General features: G+C 53.5%; 3 protein-coding genes across 3 annotated transcripts; 2 read left to right on the forward strand and 1 right to left on the reverse strand.

Annotated features, from left to right (window-relative positions):
* Window positions 1-123: 123 nt before the first annotated feature.
* On the reverse strand, window positions 124-3,806 carry RACK1 (receptor for activated C kinase 1). The gene is made up of 9 exons (XM_061442297.1): window positions 3,802-3,806; window positions 3,522-3,638; window positions 2,985-3,156; window positions 1,925-2,072; window positions 1,636-1,731; window positions 1,428-1,538; window positions 1,202-1,342; window positions 878-988; window positions 124-557 (listed from the first exon to the last, which is right to left on the reverse strand). The coding sequence occupies exons 2-9, from the start codon at window positions 3,628-3,630 to the stop codon at window positions 492-494; spliced, it is 954 nt and encodes a 317-aa protein (XP_061298281.1). The 5' UTR covers window positions 3,631-3,638; window positions 3,802-3,806; the 3' UTR covers window positions 124-491.
* Window positions 3,807-13,451: 9,645 nt separating this feature from the next.
* On the forward strand, window positions 13,452-16,513 carry LOC133262785 (butyrophilin subfamily 2 member A2-like). Its single transcript, XM_061442300.1, has 7 exons — window positions 13,452-14,027; window positions 14,274-14,404; window positions 14,505-14,639; window positions 15,090-15,110; window positions 15,277-15,297; window positions 15,404-15,424; window positions 15,748-16,513. Exons 6-7 carry the CDS (start codon window positions 15,421-15,423, stop codon window positions 16,257-16,259), a joined length of 516 nt encoding a protein of 171 aa, XP_061298284.1. The 5' UTR covers window positions 13,452-14,027; window positions 14,274-14,404; window positions 14,505-14,639; window positions 15,090-15,110; window positions 15,277-15,297; window positions 15,404-15,420; the 3' UTR covers window positions 16,260-16,513.
* A 118-nt stretch (window positions 16,514-16,631) lies between these two features.
* LOC133262790 (E3 ubiquitin-protein ligase TRIM15-like) lies at window positions 16,632-20,106 on the forward strand. Its single transcript, XM_061442305.1, has 8 exons — window positions 16,632-16,898; window positions 17,196-17,564; window positions 17,938-18,033; window positions 18,108-18,338; window positions 18,433-18,455; window positions 18,724-18,839; window positions 18,963-19,022; window positions 19,504-20,106. The coding sequence occupies exons 2-8, from the start codon at window positions 17,226-17,228 to the stop codon at window positions 20,019-20,021; spliced, it is 1,383 nt and encodes a 460-aa protein (XP_061298289.1). The 5' UTR covers window positions 16,632-16,898; window positions 17,196-17,225; the 3' UTR covers window positions 20,022-20,106.
* Window positions 20,107-20,428: the final 322 nt, after the last annotated feature.

The raw sequence follows: 20,428 nt of genomic DNA on the forward strand, positions 1-20,428 counted from the left end.
CAAAAGTGCTGCCTCACTGCCACCCACTGGATGTGGCAGCTGAATCCCTTCAGTTCTGGCTGGGAATGAGCAATTCAATCCCAGATCCATAGGGAATGGCTATATAGGCATGGACCCAGTGCCTATATTCCACCTTAAATCCTTCCCTTTATTAAGGAAAATCCCTGGTGGGGATGAGGAGACCACCAGTGCCTCCGGAATGAGCTAAATTCTGGGGTTCCTTGGGAATTGTGTGTGTGTTGCCAGGTTCTTCCAGAGTCTGGGAACGAACGAGAGCCCCCCATTAACTGGAAGGACACAGAATGTCCTCCCTCCATCACATAATTTCAGTGCTGTGGGACTGAATCCCCAGTGGCTTTGAGGCTGGGGACAATACTTTTGGGAATCTGGAGCTGGGAATATGGGGACTGGGCTCTGATCCAAGCAAGGAGCCAGAACTGGACACGAAGTGGTGATGAGCGCTAGTTTATTGGGATTCCCAAAGTGGGGCTTCAGCGTGTCCCGATGGTCACCTGCCATACTCGGACCAGGTTATCCGTGTATCCCGCAAAGAGAGTCTGCAGAGAGAGGGAAAACCGGGAAGAGGTGGATCAGATGGGAAGGTAGGACCTTGAGCATGAGCATTGAGGGCTGAGGACCCAAACCCCACAGGAGAGGGGAAATCTGGTGAGTGCCGGTAGTGGGATGGAGAATGAGGGAAAGGAAGGAAAAAATGGGAAGACTGGGAAGGAGCTGGGGAAGGAAGAATGAGGGAAGCTCCTGCTGGCAGAGATGACCCCAGGAGTGCAGCACAACTGTCCCCATGCTTGGAGGATCCCCCCCAATCCCCATTCCCAGGGCTGGGATGCAGGGACAGGGACAAGAGGACGGATTTTACCTGCCCATCTGCAGACCAGGCCAGGGATGTGCACTGGGGCGGCTCCGCTTTGCTGCTGGTGCTGATCACCTCCTGCTTCAGCTCATCCACGATGATTTTCCCTTCCAGATCCTGTGGGAAGAAGGGGAAGGAATGAAGGATCCTTGCCGGGAGCTCCTGATCTAGCTCCCGATCCAGCATGAGGGGTGCTCAGAAACAGCCTCTGGGTTTCCACATGGTTGCACTCAGATGGCATGAAGTGTTTCATCACAGCTCGGCCTGGCGGAGGCTGGGGAAGAGGTGGGTTCCCAATGGAATTCCATCGGGATGGGGACAGGGACATACCCAGATCTTGATGCTGGGCCCGGTGGCTGCGCAGAGCCAGTAGCGGTTGGGGCTGAAGCAGAGAGCATTGATGATGTCCCCTCCATCCAGCGTGTAGAGGTGTTTGCCCTCGTTGAGGTCCCACAGCATGGCCTGCCCATCCTGTGGGATACAGGGAAGGACTGGGAAGCACTGGGATGAGCCAGGTCTGGGGGAGGGATCCTGGGATATGGAGCTTTGCATGTACCTTTCCCCCCGAGGCACAGAGGGAGCCATCAGGGGACACTGTCACCGTGTTCAGATATCCTGTGTGCCCGATGTGGTTGGTCTTCAACTTGCAGTTGGCCAAATTCCACACCTGGATGAGGGGAAAAGGGGATGAACGCTGCTCCTGCACCCCCAAATTCTGGGAACGTGGAAGAATTCCAGCCTGGGCTTGCTAGATCCCAACTCACCTTGACCAGCTTGTCCCAGCCGCAGGACACGATGATGGGGTTGCTGCTGTTGGGGGAGAAGCGAACGCAGGACACCCATTCCGAGTGGCTCTCATCCTGGGAAACAGTAATGGGATTGGGATCATGGTGAGGAGACAGGGATGAGTCCTCCCCATGCCATTCAGAGGGTGTTGCAGGATCAGACCCGTTCTCCATGGCTTTTCCTTCATCCCTCAGACCCCTCCTAATCCCCAACCATAAGTGATGGGAAGGGACCTAAAGCTTTTCCTTATGGAATGTGGGAGCTCACCTGCACCGTGTACTTGCAGACCCCCAGAGTATTCCAGAGTTTGATGGTCTTATCCCTGGAGCCCGACACAATCTGGCGGTTGTCGGAGGAGAAGGCAACGCTCAGGACATCCTTAGTGTGACCCACGAAGCGACGGGTGGTGGTGCCACTGCAGGAGACACAGGGAATAGCAGGAAAACCATGGATAAATCCCATTAAAAAGGGGAGGAAATGCAAGTATTTGGGAGGAAAAACACCCCCTGGAGTGGTCTACAGTAGGGAAGGAGCGAAGAAGCATGGGAAGCATCAGGATGAGTTCAGCCCACATGGAATGCTGGTACTGGTGATGCTAACCCTCTCCTCCTGCACCCCCAATGGAGCCAAAAGGGGCTCGAGCCCCCACAAAGCCTCTCTCCCATCATAATTGCAGGACGTGTCCTCAGATCCCAAAGGATCAGAGATGAGTCAGGCGTAATCATCAGGAGAGGAGCTGAGAAGAGCCACGAGCGCTGGGATTCATGTGATCATGGAACGGTTTGGGTTGGAAAGGGCTTTAAGATCATCCAGCTCCCACCCCTGCCATGGGCAGGGACACCTCACACTGGACCATATCATCCCCGAGTCCATCCAGCCTGGCCTTGAACACTGCCAGGGATGGAGCATTCCCAGCTTCTCCATTCCACCCACTCCAGTGTCCCACCACCCTCACAGGGAAGAGCTTCTTTATCTCCAACCTGAACTTCCCTGTTCCAGTTCCATCACCCCTTGTCCTACCTCTGCTGCAGGTCCCTCTCCCCATCCTTGTAGCCCCCTTGAAGCTGCTCCGAGGTCTCCAACAGCTTCTCTCCTCCCGCCCGAATGTCATCAACCTGTCTCTATATGGAGCTGCTCCAGCTGCTGCTCAACCCTGCTCCAGCAGCTCCATGATGCTGAGCACACTGGATGCAGGATCCAAGTGGACCACAGCAGAGGGGCAGGATACCCTCCTTTGGATGCAACCAATGCCTTGCTTGAACTTCACCTCCCAACCCCAGCACCCAAACACAATGGGGGGGGACCCGCAGCCCCCCCCGGGGCTCACGTGGTGAGGTCCCAGAGGCGCAAGGTGCCGTCCCAGGAGCCCGAGAGGGCGAACTGCCCGTCGGAGGAGATGACCACGTCGCTGACAAAGTGCGAGTGCCCACGCAGGGCACGCTGTGGGATCCCGTAGTTGGTCTCGTCCCGCGTCAGCTTCCACATGATGATGGTTTTGTCTGGGATAACAGGAACAAGGAGGGGGGAAGTGGGATCAGCCCCAAAGCAACGGGCGGGTGACCCCAATGGAGGTGCCCAAGGGAAGGGGGTGAGATCACTGCTGCTCTGTCCCCACCACCAGGTCCTGCCTCTAATGCACAGCCTATGGGGGAGCTCCAACCCTGGGGGCTGCGGTGGGATGTGGGGCACAGGAGAGGCTCTGGGGGGCAACCAGGCCAATGGTCCCCTCTGACACCCCCACCCCGATGGTCTCGTCCCCTCCAATTGGTGTGTTCACCCCCCCGCATCGATGCTCTCGTCCGTGTACACACCCCCCCCCCCCCCCCCCGCTGGGTCCCTGCCGCCGCCGCGGCGCGGCCCTCACCGCGGGACGCGGACAGGATCATGTCGGGGAACTGCGGCGTGGTGGCGATCTGCGTCACCCAGCCGTTGTGGCCCTTCAGCGTGCCCCGCAGCGTCATCTGCTCCGTCATGGCGGCGGCTGCACCGGCGATGGCGGCGGCTGCGGCGGCTGCACCGGCGGATGGCGGCGGATCCCACCGAAGCCGCGGCCTGACGCGCCCGCCTGGCGCCGCGCACGGAGGGCGAGAGAAAGGGGAGACTTCCGGCGGAAGCGGAAGTAGGCGGTGGAGCTGTACGGCAACATGGCGGCGCCGTCATACCGCTCCCGCTTCCTCGCGCGCCGCCATGTTGCCGTACGGAAAGAGGAGGAGGAAGGCGGGATGGGGATGGGAGGATACAGAGAGGGCCCGGAGGGTGTGTGTGGCGCAGAGAGGGCCTTGGGGGGACATTAAAGATCATCCAGTTCCAACCTCCAGCTATGAATAGGGAGAATAACACCAAAATAAGCCGAAAACTGATGAGAAATGACCCCAAAGTGATGAGAAATGACCCCAAAGTGGTGAGAAATGACCCCAAAGTGATGAGAAATGACCCCAAAGTGGTGAGAAATGACCCCAAAGTGATGAGAAATGACTCAAAGTGATGAAAAATGACCCAATGGAGTAAAAAATTACTCCAAATGGTGAAAAATGATCCAAAGTGATGAAAAATGACCCCAAAGTGATGAGAAATGATCCAAAAAATGATGAGAAATGACCCCAAAGTGATGAGAAATGATCCAAAAAATGATGAGAAATGACCCCAAAGTGATGAGAAATGTCCCCAAAGTGCTATTTTTGGGTGATGAAAACCAGGAATTGATGTCTCCCACCTTTGGATAGGGCGGATTTCCCTTTGGATAGGGCAGATTCACGCACAAGCAGGAGCTCCTTTGGATCCCCGCAGACTGAGCTCCAGGTCCTGGCTCCAGAGCAGCTCCTGCATCCTCTAAAGCACCCATGGGAGATGCACCTCCTCTTTGTCCCCTCCCCAGAGGAGCCCATTCCTGTGATATCCATATTGGGATCCCCCTCCACCCTCGGCATTTAAAGCCGCTATAATTAGATGGGATCTGGCCCGGCTCAGTTGTCCTGCCCGGGACACGATTCCAGACACACGGCGTCTCCCAGTCCCGCTTCCTGGGACAAGCCACAGCCTCCACCACGGAGCCGGCCCCGGAGAGACCCACACTGGCATTGAAGGCCATCAGGTCCTGGTGAGCCTTATGCCCTTCCACAAGCTCCAGAGGGAGCATGGGATTGGGATATCCTGTTCCATGCGGCTCTTCCTGGGAGGGAGCAGGAGAAATGTGATATGGTGCTGGAGCAGCCTGGGGCAAGAGGGACCTTTAGTGCTGGAAGTGCCCCTGATGGCACTGGGAAGCAGAAGGATTGAAAGCAGGGATCCTATAGAAAGAGGGATCCTATAGAAGAATCCAATAGGATTGGGTGCTGGTTCCCACCCTGCAGCTCCAGGAAGGTTTAGGATGACAAGCACTAAATTGAATGATGATGATTTCTCTGCCTGCTTTGAGTGGTTTAGGGAGAATTCCATTATGGAATTGGGCCTCTCTGGTGAACAGATGAGGAGAAGCAAAGGGTGGGATCTGCACCATTCCCATGGCAATCCCATCCTTGGATTCTAATACCTACCAAAGTCTAAGAGCTGGGGAAAACAAGGAGCAGCTCCACAGCTCTATGGAGCTCTCCCTCCACCACTGGTGTTCCTAAGGGATGCTCTAATGATGTTCCCTTCATCCCCACAGGCTGGCAGAGCTGTTGGAGGTTCCAGTTGGGAAGCGAACTGGATGATGGACTCAGGTAGACAAAAACCTATTCCTTAACAACGTGTGGCTCCTGTAGCTCCAAAAATCCCGCTTTGCCATTCCCAAGGGTGCTCCAGCCTCACTTTTCTCCTTAAGCTGCTCTTCTTAGTGCTGATTCCAGCGGGATGAGGCTCAGAGCCAGCCCCAAACCCATTCCCTTCTTTCCCTTTCTTCTTTTCAAGGGAAAAGGAATGCTGACCTTGGTGAGTGGTTTTCCCTCTTCCCAGGCTCATGAATCCTAGAACAGTTTGGGTTGGAAGGAACCCTCCAAGATGGAATAGGTTGGAAAGGAAAGGACCCTCCAAGGTGGAATGGGTTGGAAGGGACCGTCCATCATGGCATGGGTTGGAAGGGACGTTAAGATCCTTTAGTCCCACTCTGAAGTGATGCTCGTGGCCGGCGTGGGGCTGCTTTGTCCCATCCGCTGCCACCAGAGCTCAGTTCTGTGCCTCTCTTCCAGATGGATGGGATGCGAAGATCAGTGAGTGCCTTTTCCTGCCCCTTTATCCCTGAGGACGTGCTCCGGGTGCTGGAGCCTTGCCCTCACATCCCCTTTGCTTGCAGGGCGGCTGAAGGAGGACCCTGGTGAGTGCTTCCCTCCTCGTGCTGCTCCATCCCCACTGACCATCACCAACCGGTTCTGTTTCTCTTTGTCCCATCCAGAGGAGAGCGACACGGAGCTGGGTGAGTGGGGCTGGGCTGATGGGAATGCTCCTGGAGCAGAGGAGGGGCTGGTCCCTGCAATCCTGCCGCATTCCCAAGCATTCCTGAAGCTCCCTTTGGAGAGCTTGGGGCTGACCTGGCTTTATTTCTCTCTCCTAGAGGAATGTGACACAGAAAATGGTGAGTTTCCTCCTCTTTAAGGGCTCTTCCTACTGCTACTGCTTCCTACAGCACTTCTTTTACCTTTATCTTTCCCTTTATTGACTCCATTTTCCTGGATTTGAGAATTTGGAGCTCTCAGAGCCACGTTCCTCCTGGAAATACTGCCGAGAGCAAGTGGCTTTTTAGGGTTATTCTGCTTCCAAACAAGCAGAAAGGTCTTAAAGCATAGAACTAGCAGTAAATCCTCCCTAGGGCAGCTAATCCTAGAGGATAATTAGGGATAAACCCACGTGGAGCAGAGATTGTGTCCTGTATGAGGAGGAAAACAGCTATGGAATGTGGGAAATGACCCAGAGCTTTCTCTTCTCTTGTGGTTCACTGTAGGAACACACTCAGAGATTGGTATGTATCATCCTTATCCTTGCCATATGGACACCTATAATAGGGAATTCCTTGTTGGATAGATCCCATGTGAGCACTGGGACCCATCCGCACCCCAACTCGCACAGGCTCTGCCCATCACCCTACCCAGGGATTCCAATGGGTCAGATTCCCATCATCCCTTAACATTCATCCTGCTTTATCTCCCTGCTTCCAGGTGAGCTCACAGCAGAAATTGGTAAGTCCTGATGCAATTCCCATTGGACAGGTTCCTGTGGATTGGGATCAGATGATTTGCCAGGGGTTTATTCCTGGTTTCTCCCTGTTATCCCTCAAAAGCAGCAGAGGCTCCAGGAGACCTTAGAGCAGCTCCAGTGCCTAGAAGGGCTACAGGAAACCTTGAAGAGGGGCTTTGGATAAGGGATGGAGGGACAGGACAAGGGGAATGGCTTTAACCTGGAAGAAGGAAGAGTTGGATGGATATTGGGAAGAGGGTGGTGGGACACTGGAACGGGTTGCATGGGGAAGGTTTGGACGCTCCGTCCCTTCAACCTGCTCCAGTGGAAGGTGTCCCCATGGCATTGGGTTGGAGCTGGATGAGCTTTGAGGTCCCTTCATCCCAAACCAAATAGTGAGAACAAAGGGAATTCCCAAGCCAAAGCCCTGGACAGGGCAGGAGCATCCCTGGTGAAAACCCAGATTTCTTCTCCTCTTGTTGACCATTCCTTGCTTTTCCATGTATTTCCAACCAGACAGCCTGACCTCCGAGCTGGGTGAGTGCTTCGCTTCCTCTCGCCTTTGTTCCATTGGGATGTTTAGGAAAGGGGTGGTTATTCCCTCCTCAAACACTCCTTCCTCCAATCTGGGCTACAAATAACCTCAACCCATTCCACAGAATGGTGTAATTCCACATTATTCCAGGATTTGGGATGGAGGATGTTGGGGGGGGGGGGGTGGGGTGGTGGAGCATTCCCTGACCTTTGGTGTTTTCCCTTTCAGAGGAACGGGACAGGAGAATCAGTAAGTTCCACTTCTCATTCCTGGTGGGAATCACAGCCCAGATCACCCCGTGTGCTCTGGACCTGGTTCCTAAAGGATTTGGGGGATATATGGGAGGGTTTGGGATTGTCTCATTGCAGAAGTGGAGTTCGGGCTGCTCTGATCAGCCTCAGCTTCCCATAGTTCATCCCTGTTTCCATCAATACAGGGATGGTTCTTTTCCCATATCCCAAAGCCTCTTTGAGCTCATTCCCATCAGCATGGGGCAGTTACAATACAACTTTTCCCTTGGGAAAGCCATTGGCACATCCATAGGGAAACCAAGGTGGATTTTAAAAGGCTAATATTCCTTTATTTCCTTTGATTCCAGGCAAACTCACAGCAGAGCTGGGTAAGGAGATTTCATGTCCTTAAAGTTATCCTTTGGGATGCAAAGTGCTGGGGATGGGAAAACCTGGGAAAACAGAGTGTTTTGCGGGATCGGGGAGGGATAAGTGTCTTAAAAGGGGTTTCTCCCTTCCCAAAGCTCCGTTTTGGGATATTCCAACCCCAGGGAACAGGGCTGGGAAGAGCTGTTGGTGTCTCTGCAGTGATTGATCGTTTCTTGGCTCTTTTAGGTGAATGTGATGCCAAGATCAGTAAGTGGAATTCCTCCTCAGATGGGGGGGGGGGGGGGGAGGGGAGGGGGGAACAGGAGCAGAGGGAGAAATCCTGCTGGAAACCTGGAAGAGGGTTTATGGATGGAATAACATCCACAACACATAATTCCAGTGTATAACCCTCAGCTCAAGGTGATGCTGGGGGTGGGAATAGCGGCTTTCCCAATCTGAGTGCTCCAGGGATGCCAGGAATAGGGAAGGAAATCACTTATTAACCATTTTCCTGCCTTTTCCCCCTCCTTTGCTTCCCAGAGGAACGTGATCGGAAAACCAGTGAGTATTATTCATGCGGTTTTGAGTTGAAAAACCCAGATTTTGGGCAAATCTGAGTGGGAAAAATACCGAATGGGAACATTTCCCCGCAAGTCTCAGCCTAAGCTTTGGCTTTTCCCTAAACCCCTCCTGGATAACCAGGAATATCCTTTCCCTCCTCAGCCAAACTCGCCGCTGAAGTCCGTGAGTGCTTTTCCCTCTTTTCCATCCCAAACTCTGGCTTTTTGGGCTTGGAAACATCCACTTTGAGTCCCTGTGCTCCACCTGATGCCTCTTCTTTGCCTCTGGTCCCAAAGGGCGCCTCACTGCTCTACTGGGTAAGTGTGGTTCAGCCTCCCATTCCCGGCATGGATTGTATGGAATGACTTGGGAGGAAAGCTGCTCCCACCTCCTGGCCTTTGTCCTTTGGGAAGAGGGACAAACCACCCCCAAAATGATGGATTTGAGCCTTTTCCCTCCTTTTCCATGCAGGAGACCGGGATTCGAGGCTTCGTAAGTGCTTTTGGGTTCAATCTGGTCCCGGGTGGCTTTTCCTCAGCCTGTTCCCAAGGGATCTCCTCTCCTGGGCACCACTTTCCCCAGTTTTCCAGTGTTTCTGTATCCCAAACCTTCCATCGCCCCCAAATGGGCATTGCTGGAATGGTGCTTTTCCTCGCTGCTGTATTTCCTGGTCCCTCTTTCCCTTCCTTCCCCTCTTCCCTATTTTCCACTATTATTCCACACTCTTGTTATTCCTCCAACCCTGTGTAAGCTGCATCCAGGGAGTTGTTCCCACTGTGCCCAGAGAGGAGATGGGAACACTGATCTCAATACCCTCCTCTCTCCCCTTTCCAGGGAAACTCACTGCAGAACTCAGTGAGTAACTTTCCTGCCGGAAAAAGAGGGGAAAAGGGGAAAAATGGACCTGGAAAACTGATGTGAATCTCATTCCTTATCTTTGTCTTAGCTAAATGTGACGCGACGATCAGTAAGTGACATTCCCTGCTCCAGGGCTGATGCTTCCCATCATTGCAGGGATCCTGGAATTCCTTCATTTGGGAAGTTAGAATCCAAAGGTCAAGGGGAGGGGAAAGGAAAATAGAAGGGGGGAAATTCCCATGGGAAGAGCTGAGCTGGGATCATGGAGTTTGGGAACTCAGATGGGATCTAACACTGTTTCTGCTTGAAGGGATCTTCACGGTGGAGCTGGGTAAGTCCAATGCTTGATTTTCATTAAACTTCCATACATTTTAATGACTTGAGTCATCTTTTACTGAAATGGTTCAAAATATCCAAGATTTGGGATATTAAATCCTATAAAATTGTGGTTTTCCCAAAGGAATCCTCAATCCAAGCCCCAGACTGGGCTCTGCCTCTGGGGGCTGGTGGGAAACAGCATCATAGGGGCTGAGATGGGGAAGTTTTAACCCTCCCAAAAAAATAGAAATGGGAATAACGTGTATATAATGGGAATAACACAGAGCAGGAGGCACTTGGTATTCCAGATTACGGGATAAGATAATGAAGGGTGAGGGGCAGGAGCCATGGAAGTAAATCCTGGTTGTTTTCCCTCCATTCCAGGCGAGCAGCACACAAAAATAGGTGGGTTTCACCTCCCTTTTCCCAGAACCTGGATTTAGGGAATTCTAGAGGCTTTTCCATAAATCCCGTTGTGTTTTCCCTCTCTTTTCTCAGGGGAACTCACTGCAGACATCAGTAAGTCCCTTCTCCATTAACCCTGGGTTAGGTGGGAATGATGCAGATCCCGGTGTGCTTACCCCCCATTCCCACTGCTTTGTAGAAGAATGCAGCAGGAAGCTCCGTAAGTGTCTCTTTTTAATCCACCCTTGGGATTCTGTCCCCGAGGAAGAGGAACAGCACCAGACCCCTGCTTTGCTGTGGGTTTTCCTCTCTGTTTGCAGGGAAGCAGGCGGCGGAACTTGGTAAGGAATTCCCTTTGCTCAACAAGGAGATTTCCTTGGGTTTCCCAGGTTTTCCTGCCCATCTGGGGTCCTTAAGGGGAAATTCCTGTTCTAATTGGGTTTAGGAGGATGTGTGCAAAAGCTGGGATAAAAGTGTGAAATATAGATGGGCCTGTGGGTGGATCCTGTGGGAGATGGTAGGATAGATGGTAGGATATGTAACAGGATATACAATTCTATGGTAGGTGTCGTGGTTTAAACCTAGTCAGGTAATTCGTTTGCTCACTTCCCCCCCATCGCTCTGCTACTGCTGAACCCAGGACATTATGATATAGGATAAGATATATGATTATACGATAGGATGTATAACAGGATATTTGATTATATGGCAGGATAGATGACCCTATGGTAGGACCATGTAATAGATTCCATAACAGGTTCTATGATTCTATGACACAATGGGATCACTATCCCCCCAAATCCCGTTTCCAAGCAGTGCTAGGGATCAGACCCCAGCTCCAGGAAAAACCTTTGGAGCTGGGATCTCATTTGAGCTCATTTCTGTCTCTTTCTTTGCTCTTTGTAGAGGAACGGGGTGTGACCATCCGTAAGTATTCCCAGCTCCATCCCACTGCTATTCCTAGGGATGAGCTCAGGAGCAACACGAGCTGTGGCTGAAGGAAGGACACAGCCGTCACATCCCGGATGGCAGAACAGGAATACCAGGGGGAGCACCAGCACTGGGGGGGTTTCATGGATGCAGACACTTGTTCCCCCTATAAATCCCATCTGGATTCTTCCTGGGTCATGCCTGGGGCTGGTTCTCACCCACAAGTGTTCATTGTGTGAGGCTCGAGGGGTTTGGAAGGGGAATAGGGGTGGGAATGAAGTGCTCCAAGATCCCAAGAGGTGCTCTGGGATACACTGTGAATTCCTTAGGATTTATTCCCGTTATTCTTTTTCGTTCAGGGGAAAACGAAGCTGAGATCCGTAAGTGCCTTTCCAGGTTCCGGGGGGGTCGTGACTAACCCAGCACTTGGTCTAAATGCAATATCCACAGTGGGAAAGGGGTTTCCCTGTGGGAATTCCCTGGGAAACCCAAACACAAGAGAATGAACCCCAAATGTGGGGCTTGAATGTTCCAAATGACTTCAGTTTGGAGGAAAAGTGGAAAAGGGAGGGGGAAAGGGGACATAAATGAAGGTTTTCATGGGGGATCCCAATCTGGCCGGTGTCAAATTGGTCCCAATGTGCCTGGGATGGGATTTATGTGGATAATGTATTGATATTCTCCATATTCCATGTCTATCATGTGATTTATGTCCTAAATCTGTATCTTATGTGCCCTAAATAGATTCTTAAATAGATAATAATCATATTCCATTATAAATATATCCCTATAAAGTGTATAATCCATAATGTTGGCATCAGAAAGTCCATGCTTGACCTAATCCATGTCTCTCTGCTCCCAGGGCGCCTCACGGAGCTGCTGGGTACGTGTTTTCCTGGCCATAAATCCCATGGGAAAAGGGCTGGTCATGGCATTAACTGGGATCTCTTTCCTCTTGCAGAGAGCCAGGATTCAGGAATCCGTAAGTTGCTATGTACATCCTGCCCTGAGGGAAGTGGTTCATGTGGCTCCTAATGCCAACAAATAGATGGATTTGGGGAAATGGTCCCTGGAATATGGCAGGAATCGGAGGGGAATGTCCCAGGAATCTGATCCTCTCCCTGAATCCCTGTGAGAGTTTCTGCTCCTTCTATATTGGCAAGATTTTATCTCTGGAATTCTTTCCTTCCCCTTTCCTTTCCCCTTTTCCTCTCCCTTTTCCCTAACTTTATCCCCTTCTCTCTAAGGGAATCTGGAACAGAGCTGGATAAGGTGGTTCCAAACCTCCCCACATCCATCCATGGGGATGTGGTGGCTCTGTTTGGCTCTTCCCATCCTTTGGCATCTACTTTTGGGGATAACAGCAGAGGGCCAAGGGGCCTAAAATAACACCAGGGAAAACTAGCCAAGGGATAGACCCTGGGATGGGGATGGGAAATGGGGCTGGAAAAGGGCAAATCCAGGTCTCACCTTTTCCTTTCCCTCTTTTCCCTCTGGCAGAGGAGCTGAGGGAGCAGGAAGCTGGTGAGTGCTTTGTTCCTGCCCCTCAGGGGTTGGGTAGGCCCAGTATGGCTTCTATAATGGATCAACACTAATGGATCCATCTCATTCCACTGCAGATGAATCTTCTGAGGAGCTTGGTAAAGCTCCAGCTTCCTTCCAACTGGAAAACTGGGATGGGCCGAGGGCTGGGGCTCTACCAATGTCAGAGCATGGGAATGACAGCAAATGAGGGATGGAGCTGGAAGGGGAAAAAGATACGAGGAATTCTCATTCCTTCTCCTTCCACTTCCCTTTTCCTTCCTTTCCCCTTTTCCTTCTCTTTCCCTTCTCCCCCCTTCTCTCTTCCCCTTCTCCTCCCCTTCCCAGAGGACAGTGACCTGGAAAGAGGTGAGCACCATTCCCCTTCCTGCCTTGGCAGGAGCACTTCCTGCCTGGATTCCCTGCTCTGATGCACATCCCTGGTTCTCTCCTCTCAGATGAGCTCACTGCAGAGCTGGGTAAGCCACTTCTTGGTATCCTGATTGGAATTCTGCTGGGTTAGAAGCTCCAAGGTTGTTCCCATGGGAAATCAGTGATGTGAACATCAGAACTTCATCCTTAATAGCAGCTTTTTGCTTTTCCCCACCATTTAACTGTGGATATGGAGGAAATTTGGGTCTTCCCATAGGGAAGGAGAAGGGAATAGTAGGGAAGGAGAAGGGAATAGTAGGGAAGGAGAAGGGAATAGTAGGGAAGGAGAAAATCCCAATGGAAATCCATGGTTTCTCTCCCTTATTATCCTAATCTTGATTTTCTTCCTTGTTTTTAGAGGAACGGGATAAACAAATAGGTGGGTTTTGTTCTCCTTTTGGGTGGATTTGGGTGCTTGGGATGGGTCTGCAGCGGGCAGATTCCGGCTGCGTTATCCCAATCCCAGGAAGAGCTTCCCACCCCCCACCCAAATACCAGATTCCCACTTGGTTGTTGAAATACTGGGGTTGTTCATGAAGTTTCAGATGAGGCTTGAGCCCAGGAATCCTAATTGTGTCCTTTATTCCCTTCCTTAAAGGGGAAATCACAGAGGAGCTTGGTAAGTCCTTCCTGGTCTTTCCTCCTTTCTCTTCCCCTTTCCCTGCTATTCCCCTTTCCCTGCTCTTCTCCCACTTGCAACGTGGGTGCTGCAAAGAACCTGAAGCTTTGTTTCTTCTCCCTTTTTTTCCCATTCCCAGCGGAGCAGAGCACGCGCATCGGTGAGTGCTGCTCTTCCATAGGGAAATGGAGCTCTTCCCTTCTAACATGGGATAAAGGAGCCTTAGGCTCCACGTCCATGGCTGCTCAATGTGTGCTTCTCCCCGAGCATCCCAAATCCCTTTGGAATGATGGTTTGGACACATGGGGATCAGTGGTTCCTAATCCATTGGAATACAACCCAAAATGCATAAACTTCTGGTTGATGGATCTATAAGGGGGAAAGAACCATAATTAAATCTACTTTTCCTTTTGCTCTTCCCAGAGGAACTCACGGTGGAGCTGGGTGAGTCCCTTCCCTACCCCAACCAGGGTGGACCCTTTGGGATTTAGGCTGGGGTTAGTGGGAGCCAGTTGGTTCTTTGCTTGAAGATGAGGGAAGCACATATGGGAATGATAGCCAGGGCTAAATGGGAATGTCAGTTCTCTACATGGAACAGCAAAACATCAGTTCATCATCTCAGGATGAACACCCAAAAACTGGGGAATAACTCATTTTCCCTCCCTTTTCCATCTGTTTTCCTTCCTTTAGGACAACGGGATGCCCGGATTGGTACGTGTCCACCTCCACCCTGCTCCTACACTTGTGCTTCCATTGCCATGATGATGGTGATGGATCAGTTGGAATTTGTTCTCTCTCAGGTGACCTGTCTGCAGGGATTGGTGAGTGTTTTCCTGCTTCCAACTACACACTTTGAGATTTGGATTTGGAAAAAATCCATCTGGGAATAACTTGGATTGATTTTGACTTCTCTTTCCATAGAGACCCGGGAGAGGAGGATTGGTGAGTGGCAGGGTCTGGCCTGAGACCTCTGTGTGTGTGATCCTGGCACTGGGAATTCTCATGGGAATCCTTCCTTTCCTCTTGACTCTCCAGAGGAGCTCACAGCAGAGCTCGGTGAGTGCCTCGGATGGAAGAGAGATGTGTGGAATGGGTGGGAAGGGACTAAAGCTCATCCCATTCCAACTCAATACCATGTGCAGGGGCACCTTCCACTGGAGCAGGTTGCTCCAACCCTGAAGGGATGGAGCATCCCAACCTTCTCCATTCAACCCGTTCCAGTGTCCTACCACCCTCAGAGTGAGGAATTTCCTCCCATTGTCCCATCCAACTCTTCCCTTTTCGGGAGCAGTTATCCTCATCCCATCCCTATGTGCCATTATAGAAGCCCCTTCCCAGGTCACCCCTTTAGGCACTGGAAGCTGCTCCAAGGTCTCCCTGAAGCCTTCCCTTCTCCATATCTTATCTCATTATCCAAGCAATGCTAATCCCTGGGCACAGGAATTTGGGATTACTTTGGGAATTCTGGGAACGCACACTGACCTTTCCCTTTGCTTCTCTTCTCAGAGGAATACAAAGCCAAAGCACGTGAGTGACCCTGGGTGCAGCCAGTGAGGATCTGGGGGGTTGGAAGGGCGGGAATGTGGCTTTGTGGGTGTTCCACATCCATGGACATCATGGGATCACCTGGGAAATGGGGAAACAAGGCCAGGAATGTCCCAATGGTAACAGGGCTTTGGCTTCTCCTCTGAAGGAAGGTGCCTCCAGGAGCACAGTGAGTGACCCCCCTGGCTCCAGGATACCCCCTTGGCTCCAGGATCCCCCCCCTGGCTCCAGGATCCCCCCCGGCAGCACTGTGAGTGCTTTGTGTGTGTCCTTAGGGAAGGAAGAGGAGACAATGGGTGAGTGCTGGCAGAGAGGAGAAGGATGCGATGGGTGAGTGATGGGGCTCTGGAAGGGACCACAGGGAGCCCTGAGAGACAAAACACCCTCTGGATGGCCAAGAGGACACCAAAATCCCACGTAGATGCCCAAGACGACACCAAAACACCCATTAGATGTCAAGGAAGGCACCAAAACACCCATCAGATGTCAAGGAAGGCACTAAAACCCCTGTAGATGCCCAAGATGACACCAAAACACCCATGAGATGTCCCAGAGGACCCCGGTCCCAGACAAGGAGCAGCTCCAGGGTTAACCTCCCCCTTCCCTTCCCCCTCTGCAGCGGAGGTGACGCTGGATCCAGCCACAGCCCATCCACGCCTCATCGTGTCCCCGGAGCTGCGGAGTGTGCGGTGGGAATTCCGCCTGGAGCAGCCTCCTGACGTTCCCGAGCGCTTCGACACCGATCCCTGCGTGCTGGGCTGCGAATCCTTCTCCTCCGGGCGGCACTGCTGGGAGGTGGACGTGGCCCAGGGGCAGTACTGCGCCATCGGCGTCAGCAGGGCCTCCTTGAAGAGGAAGGGCCCCATCAGCTTCAGCCCCGAGGAGGGGATCTGGGCCCTGCAGCAATGGGGCTTCCAGAGCAGAGCCCTCACATCCCCCCCCACGGCCCTGAACGTGGCACGGGTGCCCAGGAGGATCCGGGTGTCTCTGGATTATGAGTGGGGAGAGGTGAGGTTCTTTGATGTGGAGAACCAAGTCCCCATCTTCACCTTCCCTCCGGCATCCTTCCGTGGGGAGCTGCTCCGGCCCTGGTTCTGGCTGGAGCTGGGCTCCATCTCCCTGCGCCGGTGACCATCCTGGTGTGGAGGGGCTGGAGGAGCCATGGAAGAGCCTTGGGGGCTGTGGGAGATCACTGATGGACACTGTGGTCATCACCATGCACGTCTCACTGTCCCCTGATATCCCTTTGATATCCTTGATATCCCTGTGATATCCCTCTTCCATCCCTACATGCTCCAAGAGCCTTGAACCATGGCTCCCACCCCACAATTGGACACCCAGCAGGTGCTTCCCAATGGACAATAAACCACTTGAGCCTCTCCAGAGCATTTGATTGCTTTATGCGGCTGGTTCCAGGGTTAGGACTGTCCTTGGATCATTCCATGTGGGATCATTCTAGGCAGGATCTCATCCCAAGTACCCCAAAGCTCCATCATTGCCCACTGAGGTGGCCCCATGGGGCGGGTTGGCTGGAGAAGACCCAAGTGGGAGGAGAAGGGATGGACAAGTCCAAGTGGGGCCCCTGAGGGGTAGGAGTGAGCCGTGTCCCGGCAGCACATTCCTCGCCTGTTTCCTTAAATAGGGATGATCTTATCCCTGTATCCTGCATGTGACTGGCTCCAGGCAGCCCTGGCGCAGCTGGAGAGGAGCCCCATGGGCTGAAGAACCCCAGGATCCATTAGAATCAACCCAGGAGCTGCTGCCAACGGGGTAAGTGGCTCCTTCGGGATGGTCCCAGGGACAGGAAGACCCTAAATCCATGGATTGTGGGCATTGGGAGGGCTCTGCCTTGGCTTTGCTCCATTAGAAGCCACCATGGGGGGACGTGTTGGAGACTGAGTTTGGGGATGAAAGGATGGTTCCCACCATCATGTTGGTTCCTATGGATGGAGATGGATGCCCAAGTCCAGGGATTACTGAAGGACAACTCCTCCCTTCCCAAACTATCATCCAAAGGAGTTCGGAGATTCCCGATGCTCCATGCTGAGACCTCTCCATGTCATGCAGGCAGCTAAGGGAACAAGAAGTGGTGGATCCATGGCCTCTGGTCCATCTGGGGCAAGGGATGAGGATCCTGGTCCCCTGAGCCAGGATGGAGGTGGAACATCCCGATCCCGGCTGTGCTGCTCCGTTGGAGATGCCCATAGGAACCATGTCAGGAAAGGAAGCTTCCAGCCCAAGCAGCACCTGGAGCACCTGGTGGAGAAGCTGAAGCTCCTGGGTCTGGATGAAGGCCAGGAGAAGGAGCAGCTCTGCTCATGGCACAGGATCCCATGGGATGCGGAGGCATCCAGCTCCAGACATGATGGACCGAGGACTTGTGGAGGTCTCCGCACAGAAGAGCCCATCCAGGACAAAGGCAGCTCCATGAATGAGGTTATTCCTTTCCTGACCATCTTAAGGGGTTTCTGGGTGCTCCTCAGGATCCCAGGCTTGGAGGCAGCTTGGATGTTCCCTACAGTTGGGCTTTATCCCCATGGGAATAACTGGGGGGATCCAGACAAGAATAACCCCAAGCCTGGTGCTAAACCCAGGAAAATGGTTATTCTGAGCCTAAATCCCAGCAGGCATTTGAGTCCCTCATAGGGGTTGGATGGATTTTGAAGGGCGCTTCCCAACCCATTCCAGTTTATCCCATGTGAGAATGAGACTGGTTCCTCTTGTGTCTTCTCCGTCCTTGTGCCCATTTGCTTCCAAGCATCCCACCCTTCCCAATCCTGCTGGATACCCTCCCAACCCACTTTTCTAGGAGCAAACACGGAAGGACCTGGAGACGCTCAGGACCCACCAGGAAGCACTTTGGGAACGGAAGGCGCATGGCGAGAGGCGATGCCAGGATTACCTGGTACGTGGATGCCCTCATCCCTAGGAGCTGCGGTGTTATCCCAGTGCAATCCATGCTCATCCCATGTCCCGCAGGCACGGACGGAGCTGCAGAGGCAGGCGGTTGTGTTGGAATTCCGGCGCCTGCGCCGCTTCCTGCGCGATCAGGAGCTGATCCTGCTGCTCCAACTGGGAGAGCTGGACACGGAGGCCATGGGGAGGCAGGAGCAGGAGGAGACCAAGATCCAGGGGGAGATCTCGCTCCTCAATGTCCTCATCTGTGCGATGGAGAAGCAGCTTCAGGGACCTGGGAGCGCATTCCTGCAGGTGGGATGTTCCCCCTTGGCATTGCCTTGGATGGAGCTTTCCCAATGGATTGAGGTGGGAGAATGAGGCTTGGCCCTCCCTGTCTCTATCCCAGGATGCCCGAAGTGCTGTGGACAGGTACGTGCTCCTCCACCACTCGTGTCCCATGGGTAGGCTCGTGGGTACCATTCCCATGGGAATTCCGGCTTCAAGGCGGGGCTTAAAACAAGGTTTGGAGGCAAGGAGGCGGCTCCTCTTGGCCACTGGGGCAATGGGACCCAAGTGTCTTGTAGGCATCTCCAGCTTGGGACACGGGGACACTGGGGACGACCAGCTCCTCCCCATCCCCACAGGATGTGGGGTGCAGGAGGCTTGGTCCCAGCCCCACAACTAAGGTCACATCCAGGTTGGAGATGGACAGTTCCCGGGGGATAACGGAGACCTTCCAGGACCTGGAGCAGAAGCTCCAGGTCATCTCTCAACAGAACTGCGTCCTTAAGGACGTACTGGGGACATTCCAAGGTACAGGGGGTGATGGATCCATCTACCCTGTTCATCCTGGTTTTCCTGTTTTCCCGGGAAAAGCAGGAGCGAGCATTACCTGAGATCCTTTGATCCATTCAACCTTTGTTCTTCATCCCATAGACACCTTGCTATCAGAACTGGAGAAGGAGCAAGGACCATCCCCAGGAGGAGATGGAAGAGGTGAGGACCTTTGGAAAAGTGCCTCCAGAAAAGGCATTTTTAGGCAAAATTGGGCTTAAAAAGGTTGGGAATGAGGAGCCTTGGGGTTCCTGGGGCTACAGAGGGGTCCTCCAGCACGAGGCAATCAGGAAGATATGGAGATGGATGTTGGACATCAGGAACTATGGGGTGATGGGTTTAAACTGGAACAGGGAAAGTTTGGGTTGGATGTAAAGAAGTTATTCCCTATGAGCGTGGTGGGACACTGGGACAGGTTGAATGGAAAAGGTTTGGATGAGTCATCATCTGGACCGGTCTTGGAGCATCCTGGTCTAACGGGAGGTGTCCCTGCCCTATGGATGATGCTAAGTCCTTCCCAACCCAAACCATGCCATGGTTCCATGGGTGTCCCTGCTCCCAGTGGCCATGCGCGGTGCTGGGTCCATCACGGGCCATTCCTGGGTGCTGACGCCCCTCTCCCTTCCCTTTCCCTCCATCCCAGCTCCCTTTGTGACCCTGGACCCCTCCACCGCCAGCCCCCGGCTCGTGGTGTCCCGGGACCGCCGGGGGGCGCAGTGGTCGCGCACGGCTCAGGACGTGCCGGGCTCCCCCCTGCGCTTCAATGGTTCCTGCTGCGTCCTGGGCAGCCCCGGCTTCGCGGCCGGAACGCACCACTGGGCCGTGGGGGTGGCCGGGGCCGGCGCCTGGGCGCTGGGGGTGGCCCGGGGCTCCGTGCCCCGACTGGGCTGGATCCCGTTCCGGCCGGATCAAGGGGTTTGGGCCATGGGGCGCTGCGGGAGCCAGTTCTGCGCCTTCACCGACCCCGTCACCCCCATTCCCAGCACCGGTTGGGCCGGGAGGGTGCGGGTGGTGTTGGATTATGAGGGGGGCAAGGTGAGGTTTTACCTGGCAGAGGGGGACCCCCCCGTGTTCATCTTCCCAACGGCTTCCTTTGGGGGGGAGAGCGTCTTCCCCTTCTTCTGGCTGGGGAAGGGATCCAGCTTCCGCCTCTGCCCATGAGGGCTCCTGCTCTTCTTGTTTTTCCCTGTAAGAGAACGGTTTTGCTCCCAAGAACTGATTGGAATTCTCTTGGCAATTGTTTTCGTCCTGCCCCATCCCGTGTCCATAGGGCATCCCAGCTTCCGGAGCATCCTTTACTGAACAGCACTGATTGTATCCACACCATTCCCTAAATTCCTATGGGATGATGCTGGCGCCAGTCACGGAGTGAAGGGGAGATGGGGCTTTGTATGGGTTGGGGTTTACTGGTCTTGACCCAGGGATGGACCCATAGAGAGACCCACGGACAACACGGATGTGGAGGGGGGGCAATGGGGATGGGAGCGATGGCGAACCAGCGACATGGATATGGATTTATCGGGGGGGGGGCGGGAAGGTGGAAAAGGGGGTTTGGCTACCCCCAGAGG

The sequence above is a fragment of the Pezoporus flaviventris genome, unplaced genomic scaffold, assembly GCF_033815535.1.
Source record: "Pezoporus flaviventris isolate CSIRO_AGI_PZ_B2104156 unplaced genomic scaffold, CSIRO_AGI_Pfla_v1 ptg000224l, whole genome shotgun sequence".
Taxonomy (NCBI): Eukaryota; Metazoa; Chordata; class Aves; order Psittaciformes; family Psittacidae; genus Pezoporus; species Pezoporus flaviventris.

Bases quoted from the DNA above. Each gene is read 5' to 3' on its own strand.
- RACK1 (XM_061442297.1), bottom strand. From the start codon at position 3,630: ATGACGGAGCAGATGACGCTGCGGGGCACGCTGAAGGGCCACAACGGC. The intron at 1,732-1,924 runs GTGAGCTCCCAC...ACTGTTTCCCAG, and splicing joins TCTGCAAGTACACGGTGCAG to GATGAGAGCCACTCGGAATG. The intron at 558-877 runs GTAAAATCCGTC...CTCTCTCTGCAG, and splicing joins CCTGGTCTGCAGATGGGCAG to ACTCTCTTTGCGGGATACAC.
- LOC133262790 (XM_061442305.1), top strand. From the start codon at position 17,226: ATGGCCTCTGGTCCATCTGGGGCAAGGGATGAGGATCCTGGTCCCCTG. The intron at 18,034-18,107 runs GTACGTGGATGC...CATGTCCCGCAG, and splicing joins GGCGATGCCAGGATTACCTG to GCACGGACGGAGCTGCAGAG. The intron at 19,023-19,503 runs GTGAGGACCTTT...CCTCCATCCCAG, and splicing joins CCCAGGAGGAGATGGAAGAG to CTCCCTTTGTGACCCTGGAC.